The sequence below is a fragment of the Protopterus annectens genome, chromosome 8.part0 (assembly GCF_019279795.1).
Source record: "Protopterus annectens isolate FY-2018-M chromosome 8.part0, PAN1.0, whole genome shotgun sequence".
Taxonomy (NCBI): Eukaryota; Metazoa; Chordata; order Ceratodontiformes; family Protopteridae; genus Protopterus; species Protopterus annectens.
In genome coordinates, this window is record NC_056741.1 from 175,089,962 (window position 1) to 175,113,021 (window position 23,060).

General features: G+C 44.1%; 1 protein-coding gene across 1 annotated transcript in view; it reads left to right on the forward strand.

Annotated features, from left to right (window-relative positions):
* Nucleotides 1-23,060, forward strand: part of LOC122808178 (CD209 antigen-like) — a 621,345-nt gene that overhangs the window by 66,575 nt on the left and 531,710 nt on the right. Inside the window, exon 2 of the mRNA XM_044079145.1 lies at nucleotides 19,568-19,678. Coding sequence (XP_043935080.1) covers nucleotides 19,568-19,678 — 111 coding nt within the window. The remainder of the gene's footprint in view (nucleotides 1-19,567; nucleotides 19,679-23,060) is intronic.

Consider the following 23,060-nt stretch of genomic DNA (forward strand, 5'->3'; position numbering starts at 1 on the left):
GATACCCACACCTCCAGGTTAGTAGCAATGCACGTAGCAGCGGAGACCATCCAGGTGCAATTAACCATAGGTAGAACTGCCCTACAGTTTGTAGCTTGCTACAGACCACCTTCTCAAACTCAGGATACCAACACAGCCTTCCTGAAGACACTGGAGAGTGTGAATGTCTCTCCAAACACCATCATATTGGGTGACATCACCTACCCATACATAGACTGGGAACATTACCCAAGACCCAACACCCTAGGCCAAAGGTTCCTGGAGTTCATACACCCAAATGCTATGGAACAACTAGTCACCATACCCACAAGAGGAGGAACCATACTAGACCTGATCATCACACGTGGGGACGACACGCTCCACACAGGATGTATATCCCTCATCGGTGAGATCAGACCCTATCTTAATATCACTGGAGATCCACATCTTGCCCCCAACCCCAGCAAAGGAGACCACGGTGAAGAACTTCTCAAAAGCAAACCTCACACTTCTAAAGACTGGAGTGGTACCCTGCAAGGCCTCCGAGCCATTGGAAAACACAACCCACGCTGCTGAAACCCTTACAAATGCCTTCTACGAGCACCTCCAGGAATGTATGGATCAGGCAATCCCTAATAACATCAGGACCCTTTCCACAAAAGGCAGGTGCACGGTCTGGTGGATCCCAGCCATAAACAGACTCTACAACAAGGGGAGAAAGCTACTACATGACAGAGCAAACTCCCTAACAGGGAAGGCATCCCTGATCAATACTAGCAGTAAAATACGATCACCCATGCAACCATCCAAGGCCACCTGTGGGAGAGGACTCGTGAAAGACACAAAAGACAACCATAAGGCCTTCTTCGGCTATGGTAGAAACATGGGTGGAAGCTCACAGTTATGCTCGGAATTAGTCCAGAATGGTACAATGATCACTGAACCCACAGACATTGCCAACATACTGGCAGACAGGTTCCGTACATATTTCTCCCCTCCCTTGGCCCCATGAGGAGAGATATGTATCCCACCAGAGTCTAGCCTCCCAAACATCTCAGATGCCCAGGTGAGAGCTGCTCTCTCTAAAGTGGAAAACACAGCATCAATGGGACCGGACGGTGTCCCTGGCTGTGTGTTACACGACCTCAATGAGGACATAAACCCGCACATAAGGCTGCTGTTTAATCTTAGCCTTACTACAGGATACGTACCCAAAAAATGGCGTGTGGCAACTGTGGTCCCACTCCACAAAGGCGGAGCTTCTACGGACCCTGGACATTACCACCCTATAAGCTTGACAAGCCTTGTCTGCAAAGCTATGGGGAGGATAATGTGGACATGTGTGACAATGGTGTCCCGCCACATGCACCGCATCTTAATGGGCTTTACAGTGCAGTGTTGTGTGTACAGCCTACAGATAGAATGCATGTTTAGCATATAGGTCTGTGCAGGTGTGGTTAGTGTGAGCTGTGTACATAGCTATACAGTGGGGAGTACAGGCACTGTGCCACTGCATGGCAACAGGATGCATGTACGTTGCTGTGTGATGCATAACATGGACGTATTGCATTGCCATGACTGCAACACAGTCATGCTGTTCCACAGCACGTATATGGTAGACATCAGTGGCACCTCTGGTGGCTGCAGACAGGCATTCCGGTTGTCAGTTGTACCATATCAAATGTACAGGTGGTCCACTACGGCTATGATCACACTATGTGTGGACAATGTGCAACGGTGTCTATCCACATCAGACGTACTGTGTGGCAGTATGCCTGTGGCTATCACCCATGGCCATGTGTGACTGGGTCTTGGACAATTGTGTGTGATGGTCATCGTGTACCCATTCCTGTGGTGTCCCATGGACATACACCCATACATGTCGGAGGTGTCACAATCAAGAGGGCTATGCAGACAACAGTGTGGATGTTCGCTATGTCGGGTGTAGGTCATGTGATGGTATGACAATATTGCAGACAGAACACCACGGACGTGGGACATGTCGGGTGGCATGTCACAACATGTGCACACAATGCAGGGGCATATGTCACATTGGTGACACCTGTGTGCTGCCCAGGTCACTGCTCACTGTGTGGTACTGTGTGCGTACCACGAATGGTGTTCAAATGCATACTATATATGCATCCATTGTAGAACACCTCCACCGTTGTATGCATAGCTGGCTGCACATACCACACTGACAGGTACTGTGGTTTCATGCCGGTGTATGATAACGGTTGTATCTACTGCACACGGGTGGCATGTGTGTGTCTGGTGGTGCAACCTGTATACCGTGACTGGAACAAAACCTAGGTGTGCATGTTATACCTGGCCACATGGCGAATAACTCTACACTGTAACATGCCTGTTACTAACAACAGACTCACCTGCGACGGACCCATGTCTGTGCAACACGCCAGAGGTACCTGTATAGGGGTGACACAACAGTATAAACATTATCGATGACTGTATGACAGCCACAGTTCGCACTGTGCATGTCACATCATGTACCTGTGTGATAGCATGTGGTATGCACACGTCCGCAAACACAACGTAGCATATTGTAGTATGCGGCTTGTGTGCCCATATACCTGGCATGTGTTGTTACTTTACATGATGTACAGTGACACCTACACCTACAGTGGATATCATACTCATATGCAAGACTGACTTACCAGGCAGCTCCAGGCTCATTGGTCGGGAGACACCCACTTCCACGATGGCGGCTAGTGTTTCTGCATGCTGTTCCCTGGGTGTCCCCAGGCTGGCCAGGAGCTCCTCCATGTGTGTAAGTGGGGGCTGGGTTGGTGGCCCACCATCTGTTCCACCTTGTTCTCTGGCGATCGCAGCAGCACACTGTTTTGCATGCCGTATGATGTCCGTGCAGTGTCGGCGTATCTGCTGGTAGGTGCGGTTGTTGCCATCCACGTCATTCACCCTCCTGCGCATATCCTGCCACAGGTCATCCCGCTGCTGTGCTTGCTGTGGAACATGGCTGAATAGCAGGTCATAGTTGCCATGGAGCAACGGCATGATTACTTCCTCCTCCTGGCGGCTGAAGGCTGGCAGTCGTAAACGAGGCATTATCTGTAAGACATAATTATGGTGACAGGTCACATTCACACTGATGTACTGGCATACCGCTGAACATACATTGCTATGACATGTACAACATCTGCACAGTAATCTCTGAGATGCATCATGACACTGACACTGCTGACGTGTTGCTGTCACACCTGTCACACCGTTATGCAGTGGGTATCATATCATATCTCTGTGTCAAACCATCACACTGTACATACCCCATGTAGATGGTAACCTGCTGTGGACATGTGTACCTGCCTGCACCTGTGTTCATACCAGTCAGCACATGGCCCGATGTGTGCACAGTTCTACTGTTCACCTGGATGCTGTGTATATGTCATTAGGCATCACAGACGCAGCCGTTATGGACATCAGCGGTGGCACTGCACACATACACATGGACACCTTTACATGCATGTGTTGTGCCATATACATCTACTCAGCACTGTACGGGTGTTGGACAACCTGCCACGGCTCACCTGTATTGCACATGTGATACACATGGGACAATGTCTAATCATATGACATTAGCAGGGATGGTCATACATAGCATGTGCGCGCGCACGTTGTACACGCTTACACACAGCACTTGTGACACCACAAGGTGCATCAGTGCCACATTACTGATCTGGTCAGTTGATAGTGCAAGTGCCATGTGGCCATCGCACCATGTATGACTGTGATGGCACGTGCAGCCTTGCTGGACAGGGCTGCATGATATGGCAGGGTATATCACATACATGGCACAGGGATGTGTCCCGCCTGTGGGATACCAGTATTGGGAGGGTGGCTGTCCATTCCATACATCATTTCTATGGGTATATGGACATGTCGCATGTCTATCATCATGGTGTGGACAATGGCCTTCTGCTATGTAGGCAGCATGCTGCTTGGTGGGGGTGTGTATGGTGCATGCTGGTATCGCACATCCATGCATACACATTACCCCTAACAGGTGCTATGTGCTGTGATATTGTTCAACACAGTGCTGTATGTGCCCGCACGGTGATATCCCGTGCACATGGATGGTACCCCGGCCTGACATGGGTACCACATATGTCTACATCCAGTGCCTGCTGCCACCACCATGTCGGCGGGTGCACCACACAGCACCATCCCTCCCACAGGGACCATGGTGTTGAGCACAGCCTAGGTATTCATTTATGGGGATGGGGATGTTCACATAGCGGGGCCACTGCTGGTATCATCCATCAGGCCATACACGTATGACGCACCTCACACACACAGCCCATTCAGTATGTTGTTCGCAACACTGACACAACTATACTGCTAGGCCAGGGCCATTCCCAGCCGTACATACACAGATGCATAACATCTGTCTGTGGCATGGGCTACAATGACGGTGGGGTTCAACACATACCGTGTTCAACTGTGGCTGGTGCTGATGTTCTGTGCACATGTCAACACAGTAACCCTGTTCTACTGTAGCCACGGTGATGTGCTGTGCACATGTCAATGCTGCACATTGTGTTGGTGTCTGTCTGTCAACAGGCCAGTGGTGGAACACGCAAGGGTATTTGTAATCAAATATGCATGCCGCCCTGTACAGCTGTACTGCTACCATCTCAGGTGCTAATGTGTCATGGACATGCACACTTTACCCGGAAGGGTGATAGTGGATTGCCACCCATACCCATCACCTCTTGTGGGTTGCTATTATCCAACACCCTATTTGTATTGTATGTTCAGGCTATGCACCTGTGCAGGACATGTGGGCATGTAATGCGCTACTGCGTACCTTTGCACCCATTGCACAACATGTCACACAGGTACACTGGCAGCCATACACTTTACAGCTTGATGACGGTACGACAGGTGTTGTACACACATAACAGATATCCTGTGGGACATGGTCGTATGTACAGGCATGTCCGACAGTCACGTACCAGTGCTACCCCTATATGATGGATATGCCTTACATGTGGCAATACAGCAACTGTCACATGTACTCGTGCAATGCCCCCCTACCAACACTGAGCGGTGCTGCCTGTGGGGGATGTGCGTCTGCATCCATGCTGTGCCCATAGCTGTCAGTTGTACATCATTACATGCAACGTACCTCATTTGGTGTTCTAACGGGTGCATGTTCATCACGGCTCCACATTGGTTGGGTCTGTCACACAGTCATTGTTGTACACGGTTTACATGCCAGCCATGGCTTACTATATGTGAATTAATGTAATTCATTGGGATACCATAATTATACATTGGAGCAGCGTATTCCAGCCATCATATAGCCTTCCTAGATGACACTGTTAGCTGGCCAGTAGTAGGTGTTCCTCCATCTGCACATTAGTCACACAGTACGAGGGCTACTGTTACCCATTCTGGGGACAGGGTGCTGACGGCTGTGGATGGGTGTGATGCTGTCGCCAACCATGACTGCACCTGACGGTCACGTCTGGATGAGTAACATTCACAACACACACCTACCTTCACGTAGTACCACATCATCTACAACAATGGACATTCCTGCCAGAAAAATGTATGCAGTATGTCTGTATGACCACTGTAGGCACCACTGGTGGCCCCCAGCATGGCAGCCGACAAAACCAGTGTATATCCCACAGACCCATGGGTTACACCATTCACAACGCACCAGTCCCGGACGACCCTGTTGTGGATCACATTGCAGTTCCACACATCATGTTACACAAGGCATCATGCACTGTGATGTTGCGGACGGGTGAACAGCTCTGCAACTCAACATACGCACACATGACACATCACCTGGTACTATATATCTCTCATTCAACATGTTATTGTGACTGCCCTGTGATGGCAATACACAGACTACGTGTACTGGGACATGCGATGGCTCACCAGTGTTATAGCCTTCTGGGTGTGTGTCTAGCCAAGTGTACAGTAGGCAGTGGTCTGAACACAGGGACACTGTACATTGACCTACTGTGTCACTGCAACTGTTGCCTATGCTCCTACTGTTATTGTACAGGCATGTGGTATGTGACCGCTATGACAGTCCTGGTCGACCACAATGCTGTGGCACTCATGACCTGCAGCCATTGGCCTGGGGTGTGGAGCACACATGTACATCTTTACATGCTATACTGCCTCTGTGGCAGTTTCACATAACTGTCTCCGGCAGGGCTGTAACAGGCAGGCACAGCATGGGGTCATGTGGGACAATGCTTGCATCTTCCACTGTGCTGCACACAAGCGAGGCACACACACTATTGCACCACTCACATATCTCTGCGGTGACTGGGACATACCTCCATGCTCTGCGCAGAACGCCTGCGAGTACGGATTGTACACGGATCGTACCTCCCAGGCACATACCTGGACTGGAACACCCACAGGTGAGGGGTTCACACATCACACAGTGTTTTGCACACATCCTGTATAGTTGCCTAACACAATGCATCATTGCTGCTCCATGTGCAGATACCCGTGTTTGTGACCGCTATACACATTGTAACATGCGACAGAGTCGACATTGTACACCACAGGTCACATACCGTCTGTGTTGTTATACTGTACATTTGTACATTGGGCCTCGGACAGCTAATACTGCCATGTGCTGACAGCAACCCACACTTCCCTGGAATAGACACCCATGTGCCTACACATGCTCGAGTCATGCACTCCACTCAGCTGGATGACACATTACACAACACATACCATACCTACACTACCCTTAGCATGCACAATACCTCCATGTGACTGGTGTGACGCACCTGGGGTTATCTCCTCTTTGGTGGATTAAACACATATGCTACACGGCCCTGCTAGCCACACCCTGGGAACACACCCATCGCAGCATACACAGAACATGTGTACTACAACCAGTGCTACCGACGTCTGCTGACAGCAGTTGTTAACGGCATGACACCACAGCAGATGGACAGTGCACATACATATGCTGACATATACCACAGTGCGCTTCCGTAGCATGTACACAATTGCAGAAACCATGCTATTCCACACAGAGACATGGCGGTACTGACCTGTTCACAGACAGCACTGTGGTGGTCATGTTCCATGCACATATGATGTACAACCACATGTGCAGGCTGTTGCACAGTGGTGTACATTCACATGTGTGGGGTGCATCACTTGTCAGCCATGGTGGGTCCTCGAGGTCCATGATCACATACTCCAAGGCTAGCTACCTAAACATGACTGCCGCACATTGCGGTGTGGGGCCTCAGGCATTGTGGTGGTATGTCTGTATTGTTTGGCTACATCCACATCCGATGTCACATACAATAGTCACCCAGGCATTGCAGACCGAGCTAATGTTGGCAACGTGCCAGGCGATGGCGTACTTACTGACAATACACCCTCTCACTCACTACAGGGTCGCATTCCGTACATGGACATTGTGGTGTCCCTGTGGACACATACACGGTACTGACATGCACATGATATGTCCTGGGACGCTGGCCCAATGTCACCTTCTGATGTCCCTGGCTGTAATGTCCCACCAACCTGTTCGGTATATGTCTCCGCACCAGGCCACTATATTCACTGCTAGCCTGTTGTCGGACATTGTGTACCCTGACCGCCGCACAGCGGCATTTCTCGCACTACCCATGGGTGGCACTGCATTGCATGTGTGGGACTGTTGGCATACACCCATGACTGGACCATTCTGAATGACAATGGGGCACATCCTCACGAACGTGATTCCCACACACATTGATGGCCTCCAGGCCTTTCCTAGCACCCATGTTGGGCTTGTGTATGCCACAGCATGGCACATACACATGCTGGCCACCTGTCATACCGTAGCATGGGTGGTTGGGGTGGTACGGAGACCGACACATCAAACGTTGTCCTCACATTGCCCTTCAGCACCATTCCACGTTCTGGTATTGGCAACCTACACATCCACCTGCACATCATACCCTGTGTCTCAGGATGTTATGCTATGTGGCTCATGGACAGGACACACAGTGGTGCGAGCATACCATAGTACCTACTACATGTCAGGTACATATGGCATTACACAGTCCTCAGTCATGGGGCCCCTCATGTTCACTATATGCTTACATACAGAACATGCTGTCACAGAGTACTGTCCATGCCTAGATATCCCACGCCTACATACCAAGCGTCATTATTGCTTCACCAGCTCATACCGATACCAACTGTATGGGTGTCAGTGTGGCGGATACATCATATGAGTATCATGGCATCAGGATGCATGACACATGGTGCATGCACATCACCTTTGCATAACAACATTCACCCACCGACTATCACATGGATACTGGTCCCGTACATACATATCACATTGTACATGGTTGCTGTACATACATATGCCACACACGGTCCTGTGGTTACCGTATTCCACTGTGACATGGATACCCTTCTGCAAGGCCACACCACTCTGTACTGTGTGTGATGCTGGTACATAGGTAGCCATTGTACCTCTGCAATACACACATCTACACACAGTCAAGGGTACAATACCACATATATGGTGTACCTTCAACAATAGCTACAGCTTTACATGGCACAACATTGTCATGCCACGATGTTTACCAGGCTCAGACGGTTTACATATGCGGCTGACATACGGACAACACATCTGTACACATCTGCATACCACATACTCAGGGGTGTCTTCTGCTCAGACACGGCCCATGTCCTCCACATTACTGATGCATATACTCCTCGTACATGACATCTGCGGTGGGCAGTATGAACGGACTGCTCCTGGATATGTGCACACATGCAACACTGCATGGGCTGGGCTTCTGTGTTACTTCCACAAACACAACACACACCATGCTGTGGAACATAGGTCCTGTGCACATCCCGTAGGGACACACAGTAGCACTGTTCATGTGGTACCTCCCTTGCTGTTTGAGTGACACGTAGTCCTGGTACCACCACAGCAGCGGTACTGTGTAGACGTGTGGTTCACACCCACCTCTGCTGTTCACAGGACACTACCATGGGGAGGTGACACTACTGTGTACACTAAACATGTGTTTACACATGGACCCGCCAGACTGCATTGTTGCCCACTGTGTACCTGTGCAGCTGCTACAGGGCCTTTGGGCATGGTTACTTGGTGACCCTTCCAGTTTGGCTAGCTATCATGCTACTACTCTGTCCCATACCTACAGGCCATATGTATCCTGTTATTGTACATACCAATAGGCGATACCTGTGTTATGCATGATATGCCTGTGATACTGTGTATGATATCTGTCATATCTACCTAGACAGCTTTACATTACACATATTTCACATCGTATCCCCTATGAAGGGCATACTTGCATGTCGGCCGCACCTTACGTATGACATCAACTGTATATGCCCATACACATGCGTGCTGTGACAATATACATACATGTCCAATCCCGTGCTATGGCACTTCCTTGTTGGACATCCACTGCCAGCAACGGCGTGTGGTATGGCATTGTTCTCTCTAATGCCCCCCTGTGGCAGCCTTTGTGGTGTCTCCACTGTGTACATGATGTCCCACTGCTGTACACACAGTGTCCACAAGCGTTGGTATGCTCGGCAGGATATCACTACATAACTATCTTTTACCACTGTCTGCATTACGGACAAGTGTAATTAATTACAACCACCATTCACATACAGTACAGCTTCGTCATACACATCATGTGTTACACAACCGTACATATTGTGTGTTCTACATACCTTGTCTGTGTTTCGTTCCGTGTATCGTTTTTCCATTTTCTTTTGCTTTCGGTTTTACACTGCTGGTTCGGTATGAGTATACGGTTTGAATATCCTGAGAGTCATCCTTATATCTGTCCCACCAATTGTTGTTCCTCAGTGAGTAATTACGTGCATATCACCTGTGCATCTACTCCATTCACAAGTTACGCGTCGATACTGGGGTATAATTGGATTCCTCACCTGGGCGTTGGCTATTTGCCCTACCTTCATGGAGATGGTCTGTATTGTGTTATGTTATGTGTAACTGCAACCGCTATGCGTGGCGACAGGTATTCTTCGAAGTACTGTTACCCATGGATTGTGTGTGTAGGGTGTAGTATTTGATTCGACATGTGAGTTTCCCTGTCCTGGCAACGAATGATAATGGTGTATTGCATTCAAAACTGTAACATGGCTGTTGTATTCCTTTATACAACGCATGCAAGTATGCATCTGCCTTTAATTGTGTCTCCCACGCAAGATGTTGTGGTTATGCAGATGTCATTGACTGACTGTATGTTTGTGCTGCTATTACGGTTTGTATTCCTTTAATATCTATGGTGGGGGATATCGGTGGTTGTACGTGATGGATACGGGTTGTGGGCCTTGCATCTCTACATACACAGTATAGTTGTCTGTGTGCTCCATCTCTACCTGGAGAGTTAACAGTTAATAGCCTTTTGTTATGGAAGTGTAGCTTGGGCTGTTGTTAATTGGTTCCAATATCGTCTGCAGGTGGCCTTGCTGCATGTATACCCCCGTAACTTCTGTGGTATATCAGCGGCTATGTGTACGTGAGTAATTACATGCATATCACCTGTGCATCTACTCCATTCGGTAATTATGCGTCGATACTGGGGTATGATTGGATTCTCCTCCTGGGCGTTGGATATTCGCCCTACCTTCGTGGGGATGGTCTGTATTGTCTTCTGTTATGTGTGACTGCATCTGCTATGCATGGGAACAAGTATGGTCTGCATTCAGGTCACCCATGGATTGTGTGTGACAGGTGCAGTATTTGTTTCAACAGGTGGGTGTACCTGTCCTGCCGACGTATAATAATGGAGTATTACATTCAGAACTGTAACATGGCTATTGTTTGCATTTCTGCAACGCATGCAATTATGCAGCCGCCTTTAATTGTGTCCCCCACGCGATATGCTGTGGTTATGCAGATGTCATTGACCTACTGTATGTTTGTGCTGCTGTTACAGTTTGTATTCCTTTATTGTGTACAGTGGGGGATGTCGGTGGTTGTACGTCACGGATACGGTTTGTGGGCCTTGCATCTCTACATAACCAGTATAGTTGTCTGTGTGCTCCGTCCCTACTTGGAGAGTTGACAGTTAATTGTCCTTTGTTATGGGATTGTTGGTTGGGCTGTTGTCATGTGGTGTCAGTATCACCTGCGGGTGAGCTTGATGCATGTATACCTCCGTAACATCTGTGGTATATCAGCGGTTGTGTGTATGTGACAACTATCCCTTGTCATTCTGTCCCAGATATTTGCAGTCATTGTGGTCCTGTTGTTGGGATAGCCTGTTTGCCAGTGGTTGCCACATATTCAGATGGGGATAGATTGTTTGACACTTGTAGAACACACAGCGGTGTTTACAGGCCAAACCGTGGCCATGGTCAGTACTGGGGTAGCACATACGTATTTCCGCGGTACATACCTATTGCTGTGTGACCTTGCCGACGTATCTTATTGCAATTAACATATCTGTGTCGTACATACAGGCATGACTATTACATACGTCCTTTCCATTTCGTATGGGGTATATTCCTGTGCTACCATCTGGGACAGTTTCACTTTGTATCATTCTACGTCGCGGCACACCTAGCCAGGGTGGGGCTGTCACTACTACTTTGGGACTAGTAGTGTACATATGCCTGAGGCTAGTTTACCGTATGCCTACACCTAATATTCCGCTCTGCCTCTAACGTGGAGCCAACATACACATGTTGCAGACACACACACATTACACTCACACAGCGACGCACACGGCACCCTCACCGCACACGTATACATTCTACGGCACTCACGGGGATGGTTGCACACCGTACCTACGTGGGCCGCAACACCAGCGGCGGTGTCTACCTCTCCCTTCATATCATCATACTATTACACGCACATGTACTGTTACAGTACTGTGGTCTGGCGATCTTTCCGCCTCGCAGTTATGCATATCGGTATGTTACCCGTTCCATGGTTGGTGGTATCCTCTTATGTTGAACCTCCCGGATGTTCAGGTTGTCGTTTCACTATGTATACTATGTACAGATATCGCAGGTTACATCTCAGTCACCTTATATCCCTCTAAATCCCTGTCTTCACTGTAGTATATATATATGTATATGTGTACATATATTTCTATATATATATAATTATATCTATCTACATATATATATATATATATATATATATATATATATATATATATATATATATATATACACACATATATATATATATATATATATATATATATATATATATGTATATATATTTTTATATGTATACATCTTGCGGCGAACATTGCAGGCATACAGCAACGCCGTATGCTGTAGGACCCGCGTACTGTTCAGGTGTTGGCGTTACATGCTCCACTGGCTGTTGGGTGTACAGTGTTTGGGGGCTGCCTATGTTGGAGTCACACATGAGGCCACCCATACAGTACACTTTACAGGTGATCATGTTTGTGTGCCATCCATTTCACTGTGTGTGCAGGTAGGGAGGTGTCAGTCCATGGGGCCTACACTGTCAGAGGATGTGCTATACGTTCCCTCTTTGCCAAGGCGTAGGCATATTGGGTACGCCTCGGTCTGCCTACTGGGGCTGGCACAGTGTGTTCCTGGTCTGGAACCCTCTGTGCCTGGACTGGCCTTGGCAGTTGTGGTGGGCTTTGTGGCCCTTCACCATTATGTCCCTGCAGCAGCTGCTTCCGCAGGATCATATTATGTAGCATGGCACATACTATGAATATGTGGGCACATGTGCCTGGAGAGTACTGCAAGGCTCCACCAGATGTATCCAAGCACCGGAACCATGATTTCAGCATCCCGAACACACGCTCTATGATTATTCTGGTTTGTGCGTGTGCCTCATTATGGCGTTCTTGCATGCGTGTGTGTGCATTTCTGATGGGAGTCATCATCCACGGCTCCAGTGCATAGCCAGCATCCCCCTCGAGATGGCCTTGTGGGATGCCCCCCCTGGCAAATACCTGGTACAGCTGTGAGACATGCCAGATATGGGAGTCGTGGTAGCTTCCAGGGCTGCCAGCACACACATCCATGATAATGCCCTGAGCATTGCATATGACCTGGCAATTGATGGAGGGGAATCCCTTGTGGTTTATGTAGTGTCTACCCTGCTCGCCAGGTGGTGACTTGATTTGTATGTGCGTACAGTCTATCGCACCCAGTACCTCCGGGTATTGTGCCACACGGTGGAAGTGGCGCATATTGCTAGCCAAATCCTCCTGAGATCTGGGGATGTATATATGCTCATTGGCATGTGGTAACATGGCATCCAGGAACTGGTGTAGTACCCTGGATGCTGATGCCTGTGAGATGCCCATTATATCCCCAGTTGGCCTTTGAAAGGTACCTGTGGCCAGTATTCGCAAGCTTACACATACCTTTGTGTCCACTGGGATGGGTTCCCCTCTGTTGTTTCTTGTTCTCAGGTGTGGCCGGCACAGCTCCACTATTTGCTGTAACGTGTCCCTGTCCACCCTGTAACGCTCTACTATCTCCAGGTCTTGTAGCCCCTGGTAGGTTACCCTTGGTCTGAACACTCTCCTTCTCCTCCGAGGCCTACGGTGGTTGTCAGCACCCTCCTCCGCAGCACCGTCTGTCTCTAACACATACTGATGGATCACAGCCACGGCAGCACCCAACATGTACATTTTAAAAGTTCCCCGTGTGTTTACACCTATGGTGCAGTGTTTGGGAATACATGGATGTGTGTTGTGTGCATTCACACTTTATACTATTGTGCTGTGCACACCGATGATGTCATAGGGTGTGTTTGTACGGCCGTATCTGGGGGTTATCTTCCGTGTTTTACCCATGGAACTACAACACTGTTGCCTTTGATGTTGCATTACTCTTGCCTGCCATGGATTACCTTTCGACCTTCCCTTACTATTTCTGCACGTTGCACCTACTATTTTCTGGCATGCATCATGCAGAGCACTGTCATGTGTACTTTCTGGGACATGGCATATCATGCATTTTGTGTGCTGCCGCCGTTGTGCTGCCTGTCTGCTTTGCTCTGCTGTGTCCAGTCTTCTATCTTTGTAGTCTTCTACCTCCCCTACTTTCTTTGCATTCATATGCCTCCCCTATCCCGTTTTGCAGGTTTCTGCATGCAGAGTTGTCAGCTGCCGCCGATTGGCCTTTGTGGGCTGATTAGTGTTGATTGCTCATTAGTACTCCAATTACACTTCTTCCTCATTTCCTCATATTCTTAACATCACCTTCCTGTTTCCGATGTTGTTTGCGGGGCAAGCATCACATGACTAGGTTAAGGGAACATAGTCATCCTCGTGCACATGCACTTCTGCGCGCATTGTGTGCTCTCAGCTGAACTATTACCCCACACCCCGGTCCTGCAGCTGTGATTTGCGATGTACAGCCCAGGTTTGCTGTGCTCCAATGTGCTTCCTGCTATGGTGGCACACTCCTCTGCAGGTGACATGTATTCCCTCTAAGCCACTCCTCGGTGTATTACCGCTGCGCCGTTTGGTACAGCCTTATGCCGGCGGGGGATTTGCGATTCAGTATTATCTGCCTCATTTGCATGGCATTGACTACTAATTCATAGTTACCACGCCGCACACTGCCGTGAGTCCTTGGCAACCCTTGCACCGTGGTTATGGCGTTCCATGCATACCATGGTGTATTATGCTGTGACCCTGCTGTGTATTACACTGCTGTTTTATAACATTGTTATATTATTTCATTGTATTGCACCTTCCGCAAACATGTCCTAGGGTTCTGATGTGAGTTGCTGTGGACATGCCATTTAGGTTGTTATTTACATGTTGTGCATGTTTTCTTTTGACATTCTCTGTGTATTTCGCCATTGGCATATGGTAACAGTATGACACCTGGGTCTGACACTCTTCCGTTACTCCTATGTTCTGTTTGGGAAAATGTAAACTGTTTTTTTTGGTTTACATTGCCGTGGGCTTATGCTACGCCTGCGCCACTTCGTGAATCACTATATGCCTTCATTTGCATGGTGCAACACCGCACATGGGGTGTTTAGCATACCTACGCCGGGGGCTGCGCAGATCCGGTGCACGCCAGTAGTGCACGTGGGATTGGATCGTACCTGAATCGCTCGGCGGCCATATTTGGCATTTTAACGCCTACGTTCTGCGTGCACCTGGCGCAAGGTTCATGAATCCCGGGGATGGTTCTTTCATCAAATTCTGAAAGCTAACATTGCAGTTTACTTACATTTCCATTGTACAGCTGTTTTATTAAATGCTTAAATACTGAAGTACCCTGACCTGGTTGACAATGGCCCCACCAAAGTTGTGACACACTATTTATAGCCATTAATTATGTCCTTTCAAAATGAGAGTTTTCAGTTAACAGTAAAGTATAGGTTTACATCCTAAGAAATAGTGTTTTGCAACTTTGCTTCTCCATGTTGACCACTTTGTTATACTTTAATCAGTTCAGGGCTTTTTGTACAATTTCTGTACTTTTTTATCATTGAAACTGTCTTACTCTTAAATAAACCAGGGAACAATTTCAGTTTGGTGAATGATTTCTATGTGAGTTGTTCTTTCTTTAGTTATTCCTCCAGAAATACATGAGAATATTATGAATATATATTTTTAGAGATACTCACTGTATTTACAGCATATTAAAAGATGGATTACTAGGTATTTGATGCTGTTGCCTATCTAGACATTATGATTTCTAACCCAAGGCTGTCTTTTTGTAATCAGTGATGACCCTGATCCAATTCCCTTTCTCTCCAAAATGTCTGCAATGAAAATTATTGAAAGGACTGGATATAGACCCCAACCATGTCTCAATAATCACTTTCCTTATTATTGGCATATTCCATTGAAAAACAGTCCTTCATTTCTCAACCTTTAATTCTGCAGCTTTTCAGTTCCTCAGTCTTGGCCTTATCCAACTCTGCAGTTTTGCTAGCAGTTATCTATGTAGGACCAAGTCAGAGAATGTGATGAAGGCAAAGAAGAAATGCCTGTTGGTTCTCCCCTTTCAGTTATTTCTGTAATCTAAACCTGAACTGCATGAGGTATGACTGATAATATTAATGGCCAGAGCCTCCTGTTTCTATTCGTCCTGTACACTGCTATATTCAAGAAAAGAACAAGCCTAAAATTGAAAGAATATTGGAAGTCAATTAATGAATTTTTGCAGGCTCTTTTTACTGATAATTTCATTATTTCTAAATCTCTTATATTATTTAACACACCAGTACCTCAAAGTGTTAAAAAGGTTAAGCTTCCCTTGTTATGGTCTATCCTAGCAGTGGCTAGAAAAATAATAACTAGAAATTGGATTTCAGATATACCTCCTTCGTTTAATGAATTTAAAAATGTTATGAATATAGTGTGCCATATGGAATTGAATACAGTGAAGTTAAGAACTACTAGAAAAACGTCTTATTATATTGTATGGGATAATTTACAAAACTTGTTAAACAAATCTTAACTTCAATAACATGGTATTTTAGTTTAAATCAATTGATCTGATTGTAGTGGATGTCTTTGTAAATACTTTGGTTGTTTTGTTGAATGTTATAATCATATCTATTTTAATCACTTGTATAAAATTGTTATGATATTTTCTTGTATGTTAAAAACAATAAACTTGTTTTAAAAAAAAAAGAAAAGAACAAGCCTGTCCCTTAGGATTATCTGCATGATAGTTTATGTCACTGTTCATAGAATAACAGGTTAATAGTTCACAAAAATGTTCTGTTCCGTTTTTTATAAAAGTTCAGTTCTTGACATTTTCCAGATGGCATGCATTTTTGTACTGGTCAATGATCTGTGAATGGTTTCTATTTATTTATTCACTGGCACAATGACTTGATTCTTCAGAATTCTGGGAGTTATCCTACCTGGTCCTATATTTTATTACCCTTTTGCATTTCTACCCCCTCTATCCTATTATGCATTTACATATGTCCCTACTCTTACCAAATTCTGTCCCAATATGCCTTTTCCCTTTTTCCATTAGGAAGGCTGAGATGAAGTATCCATTCAATATGGCTGTATTTCCCGGTCTCTCATGACTTCTCTGCCATTCCTGCTTAGCCTAAATAGGTCTATACCTCTTTATATCCTTTCTAATATATATGTATAAAGTTTGTGTTCCTCCTTTTGGCCTCTTCTGCTAATTAGCAATTGAACTCTGCCTTTACTAGCTTTGTATACATTTCTGCCCTTCTGTTTCCCTGCTGTACTGTGCCAACCCATCACCTGATCCTTAGTTCAACTTCTTGTATGCCCTATATTTTATCATGCCTGTTAACCTCATAAGCATTATATTCCATAAAAGCCAAATTGGCCTATCAGTATCCCTAAGAGCATGACCAAAGGCACATTTCCCATAGATTGTTGTTACCATCATTTAGCCTCAAGACTTTAAACTCATCTTTGATGCACTACTTTAGCTCAGCATAATCCACTTCCTTAAAAATCTTATAATTATTCCTTTAGTTTTTTTTTTATCTTATCTTTCCTTTTTACTCGATATCATTCAAATGCATGATCACTACTGCCTAAAGATGACATACCCTCTGCTTTGGTCAGAAAAAAAATCCAGATTTCATTAGATTTGAGAATGCATAACCTATGTTTAAAAACAATGATATGCCTTTTACAGTTAATTACCCCAGGTCCTTTAAATCTGTCAACTGCAGCACATGGGGTTCAAGACAGGAAGATACAATGATTATACAAGGGTCTGTCAACTGAAGATAGCAGTAAGAACTGCAACCTTGTTCTAGAAAATCTGAGATTTTATACACGGCATTTTAATTATGTCTAAATTTAAATGGTTAAAATCATTATTTAAAATTATACCATGATCCCCCCAAAACGTGCACGCTGATTGGCCAGCGTGCCCGTTGTAAATCGAGTTATACTAATGGAAAAAGGTCCGCCGGACTTTTTCCATTAGTATAACTTTTTTAAACACTGTCTGCTATGTTAAATGGGTTTAACATGGAGACAGTAAAATAAGCAACGGAGATCTCCGTTGCTTATTTTAGCTGTCTCGCTATGTTAAACCCATTTAACATAGCGAGGCAGTGCAACAGAAAGCAAGATCTCCGTTGCTTTTTTAGTGTCTCGCTATGTTAAATGAGTTTAACATAGCGAGACAGTTAAAATAAGCAACGGAGATGTCCATTGCTTATTTTAACTGTCTCGCCATGTTAAACTCATTTAACATAGCGAGACTAAAAAAGCAACGGAGATCTTGCTTTCTCGCTTTTGCCCACAACTTTGATGTACGCGCAGGCGCAGTACATCAGAACTGCCGGATGCCAGACATCTGCGGAAGGGCAGTAAACAGGCATTATACTATGCCATTATTTAAGAAAAGTAACAGTTTCTTTTCTTAAATAATGTCATGGTATAATAGCAATAACCACTTCTGGGTGTGGGTAATGCTAAATTACCCACGGTTGGCTTTGTTTGGTCCTCGGCCGCCTCGGAACCAAACCACGCCAACCGTGGGTAAATTTAGCATTACCCACACCCAGGCGTGGGTTATTGCTATATTATTTACAGAGACTAATATAGTAAAGGCACGCTTTTAGTTTCTATGCTTTAGGGTTTGCATTTTATCTCTCAATTTACACTGTGTCATGCAAAGACATGATTATTGCTGGTAAAAATTACATACCCTCTGCCTTAGCCAGGAAAAAACAGAGAATTAAAACTGCAGAACATTACTGTATATGAGAACTATATGTAACAGTATTTATCTTGTATATTACCAAGCATCTTGTACAGAAACAAAATATAACAGAGGGAGTGTTGAAAGAAATAAATTTTAAATGAATGATGATGTAACTTTCATTCCAATGAATTCATGTTTCAACATTCTGACTGTTTCATTTTCTTTGTGGCCAGCAGTGCACCCCATATATTATGAATAGTCATATCTACAGCAGTAAATTGACATTGCTAGAAGAGAGAGGTGCGTTACTTCTACAAAATGATTGTGTGTACCCTGTGCATACAGTTTTAGATACATAATGTAAGTAGGAAGTTAGATTGCTTATGCCTCATCCATTGTATGGAGGTAGCTACACTGCATGGCCAGGATTAATGGTGCCATAGGAGTTACCAGCAACAGATTATCTTGCGACCTGTTCCATATATGAAAAGGAGGTCATAATATCTTTAGGGATCCATATTACATATGATAAACTAATAACCGTTATTTTGTCAACTTAGAGATGTAATGTGCATTTTATCATATTATCTATTCATTAACTATGTGAAAGTCACAATATTACCTTTCAAGTAGACTGCATCAAACAATAAGAAATCCATTGACAATGCCATTTAATGGTAGCTGAATTCAAGCACCCAAAGTTATATGACTATTGCAGATTCAAATGAATGTGATTATAAACGATTACACCTGCCATAAAGGTAAATACTGTATCTCTTGTTAGGTATAGGTGTTTCTTAGCTCCATTATAATTATTAGTGTATTCAAAAATACTAATACAAATAACCTAAAAGTAAATATCAGACCCAGACTGATACTTGTTTTTCCTTCCAAACTCTAGAAACACAGAAAGAGGTGGTAAAGAATGTCAAGCAGCCAAGAAAACTGTCAATCGCCTTCATTATCACAGTGATCATCCTACTGCCAGCAAACATAGCCTTGATTATTTGGAGTAAGTCTCTTCCTGCAAATGCTGTTTTAAAATTAATTATTTATATGAACATGTTTTAAAGACATGCAATGTTCGATGCACATTGTCAAAAAGTTCATCACAGTTTTTTTTTATTTTTTATTTTAGAAATGAATGCATTTATACTATTGAGCAAGATGACAATATGTCAAATATATTAATGAATCAGTAAGGATTACTTTGTGTGACCATGTATTAACAACGTTGTTATTCTGTTGTCAGTATATATAATCTAAGTGAAGCCATAACACATAAACAATACAAATTGTCTTTTTAATGTAGCATTAGTTTTACATGTATATATACTTTTCTTATATATTTCCACAAAGGCATATCTCAAAATTACCTGGCCTATAACAAAATCTGTAAAGAGGCTTCCATAATTATAGTAAATTTCTGAACCATTCTTAAAGCTACATGCATTTACCAAGATCTATTCCACCCTCAAATCCAAACTTCTTTTCTCTGTGTAATGCTGCAGTCATACATGAAACCAGTGGAGAATGTACTCTTAGTTCATTCTGTCAATAAAATAAGATGTACCCGTATATTAAGTCTTCAGATATAATTTTTATAGATACATTTTACATATACATGCTTAGAAGCTACACACCAGGACTTTATTACTGATCATGATGTAAAGAAAATGGAAATCTTCTTTACTTTGTCCATTTCCCTCTGTAATTCTAATTACTCAGTCAAGACTGTTATGTATATAGCATAGTCGGTAAACTTCAAAAAATCTATATGTGTTATAAGATGTAAATCCTAAAGTGAATTGATCTAATGTGGCCATCCACCCTCTCTTTTTACTTCTAATGCCAATATTAGTGCTTCACACTCTGTAAAAATGTGCCTGATGATACATTTTACAAATATACAAGTTAACAATATATTATGAATTAGATTTATTAAATAACTATTAATTTTAAAACATTCTCTGTTCACTCGGGTATATTTGCAAGGTCATTTTTGCTATGTTCCTTCCCCATAAAGCTCTGCTTAAGATATAGCCTAGTATCTATTCCCCATGCAGGGGATGCCGACACCTGATAAAAGATAACATGGACTATGACTAAGTCACTTAGGGGTAAGTGATCTGAGTGCTTTTGTCATCTGATGGATTCCGGCCCCTGATAGGCAACTAACTGTAAACTTCTTCTTATCTAGCCTGATGAGATAGACATCTGTGTGTCTCAAAATGGAGCCTCCTGTGACCAGAATATTGGGTTGTGGAGAGTTTCACCTTCTGGACTTGATAGTTGAGACACAATAAGTTGTGGCTTTATGTGCTGTGATGACAATTGTCTTGTTTTTGTGCATGCAAAGTTTATGAGGACTGCAAGTGAGAGGCCCTTGATGTTTAGGTAAGTAACATGTGAGCAACTCTACATATGTATATCTATCTGTATGGTCATTTGTGGGTGCATTTAGTGATGAGTCTGAGTCACTGACACCCTGTTTATTGCTTTTTGCATCTGTAAGTGGAGTCTTGTCTCCAATATCAATATGTAACTGCATCTGTCACATACTCCATGCATCTGTTCAAGAATTAATTGGTTGTCAGTGTATATAATGCAATTGTTACATTGTCTCAGGATGCCCATGTCCGCCAAGCTGGATGTAGAGATAGCAGGAAAGTGCTCATCCAGGGTTGCAGGTCCTAATGTGTACTTGCAAGGGATAGGTGCAGAGGATGTTTGTAACCAGACAAGGGACGTATTTGTTAACTGTCTTATTTCTGATTACTGAAACTCCAAAAAGTGATAACCAGTGCAAAAAAACAAATTAGTAAATCACCAAAATGCACTGCCAGAATGGTCCCACCAAGAACGAGTAGCACCAAAAACTGAAATTGAAGGCTTTATTCAGTAATTCACAACACACTACACATAAATGCCTTAACTAGATCACCAGCATTTTTGTCAAAAGACTTCTTCAGATGTGAAATACAGTTTAAGCAGCCAAACTTTTTAATAGTGCATGTTGGTGATTTACTTATTTCTGATTGTGGAAGAATATTACCATAAAAGCAAGGAAGAAGCATTTGTATTAAAGAGATGACATTAATTAACAATTCCATGAAAACAATCCTTATGACTCTGTGTGCATTTATGTGTGTGTGTGTGTGTGTGTGTGTGTGTGTGTGTGTGTGTGTGTGTGTGTGTGTGTGTGTGTGTGTGTGTGTGTGTGTGTGTGTGTGTGTGTGTGTGTGTGTGTGTGTGTGTGTGTGTGTGTGTGTGTTTGTGTGTGTATGCACACATGCGTGCAGATATGTATATGTGTCTGAGTGTGTAGAAAAAAAATTCTTAGACAAATTTTAACTTTCAGTTACTGTTAGTAAGATAGCACTGGAAGACTTTGATCTGGAGCAAGGTGGGTAAAATCCTAGGGAGCAATTTTAATGCTTTTGTACAACTGATCAGTGTATAGATTATTTGGGTGTGGCAGGCATTGTTTGTTACCCAAGACAGCAGTGTGAATTTACTATACGGTCTTAAAGACATTCATGCTTTTTGTACTTTTCAGTGGTTGGTGAGTTAATTCATAAGACTATAGCCTCTGACCATCACATATAAATTGATGCCAGCTTCATAATTTTAAAGTTTGCATTATAACATTAATTTGGTAGCAGCACATTGAACTTTCTGGCTCTTCTTAACAATGGCCCTTCAAAATATGATGAAAATTCCTCTACAACTCCAACCCAACTATTGCTGCCATGGACCGCCATGAATCAGAATTCACTGCAAGACAGGATGTCTTCATTTAAATAATATATAAATGCCACCTACTCTGTTATTTTGGCAATGTAGCCAAAACAATTATAAATAAATGTCTGTTTGGACTGTCAGAGTGCAGGCATTGAGTGATGCCATATGCCAGGATTTCAAATATAACTATAAGGGATGCTTAGTCATTACATCCAACAAGGTTTATTCTATCACTGTAACCTGACTATTGCATATCATGCTATGATACTTAGCTGAGAGATTTGGTAGCAAATGCACAGGCTGCAATGTGTTACCATATAGGTAACTGGTGCTACACCCCTACAATGTCCTCAGCAGCAGCCATGTAATCCATCTAGGAAGTTATCAGTATTTGTATGTCTACATGTCTCCATCATGAGGATTCTGATTACCAATATCAGATACTCGATGCATAAAACATTTATGATACTGTGATCAACCTAACTCAGTGTTCATCCTGACAGTAGCATATTGTGTAAGTCATGTCTGAAATCACTATCTGTACCTGTGTGCATGTAGTCTTAAATTACCAATAGCCAATGATATGAATCCACATACAAATACCAGAGATTATGGTTGTACACCATGTGCTTATGGTGGCAATATGATCA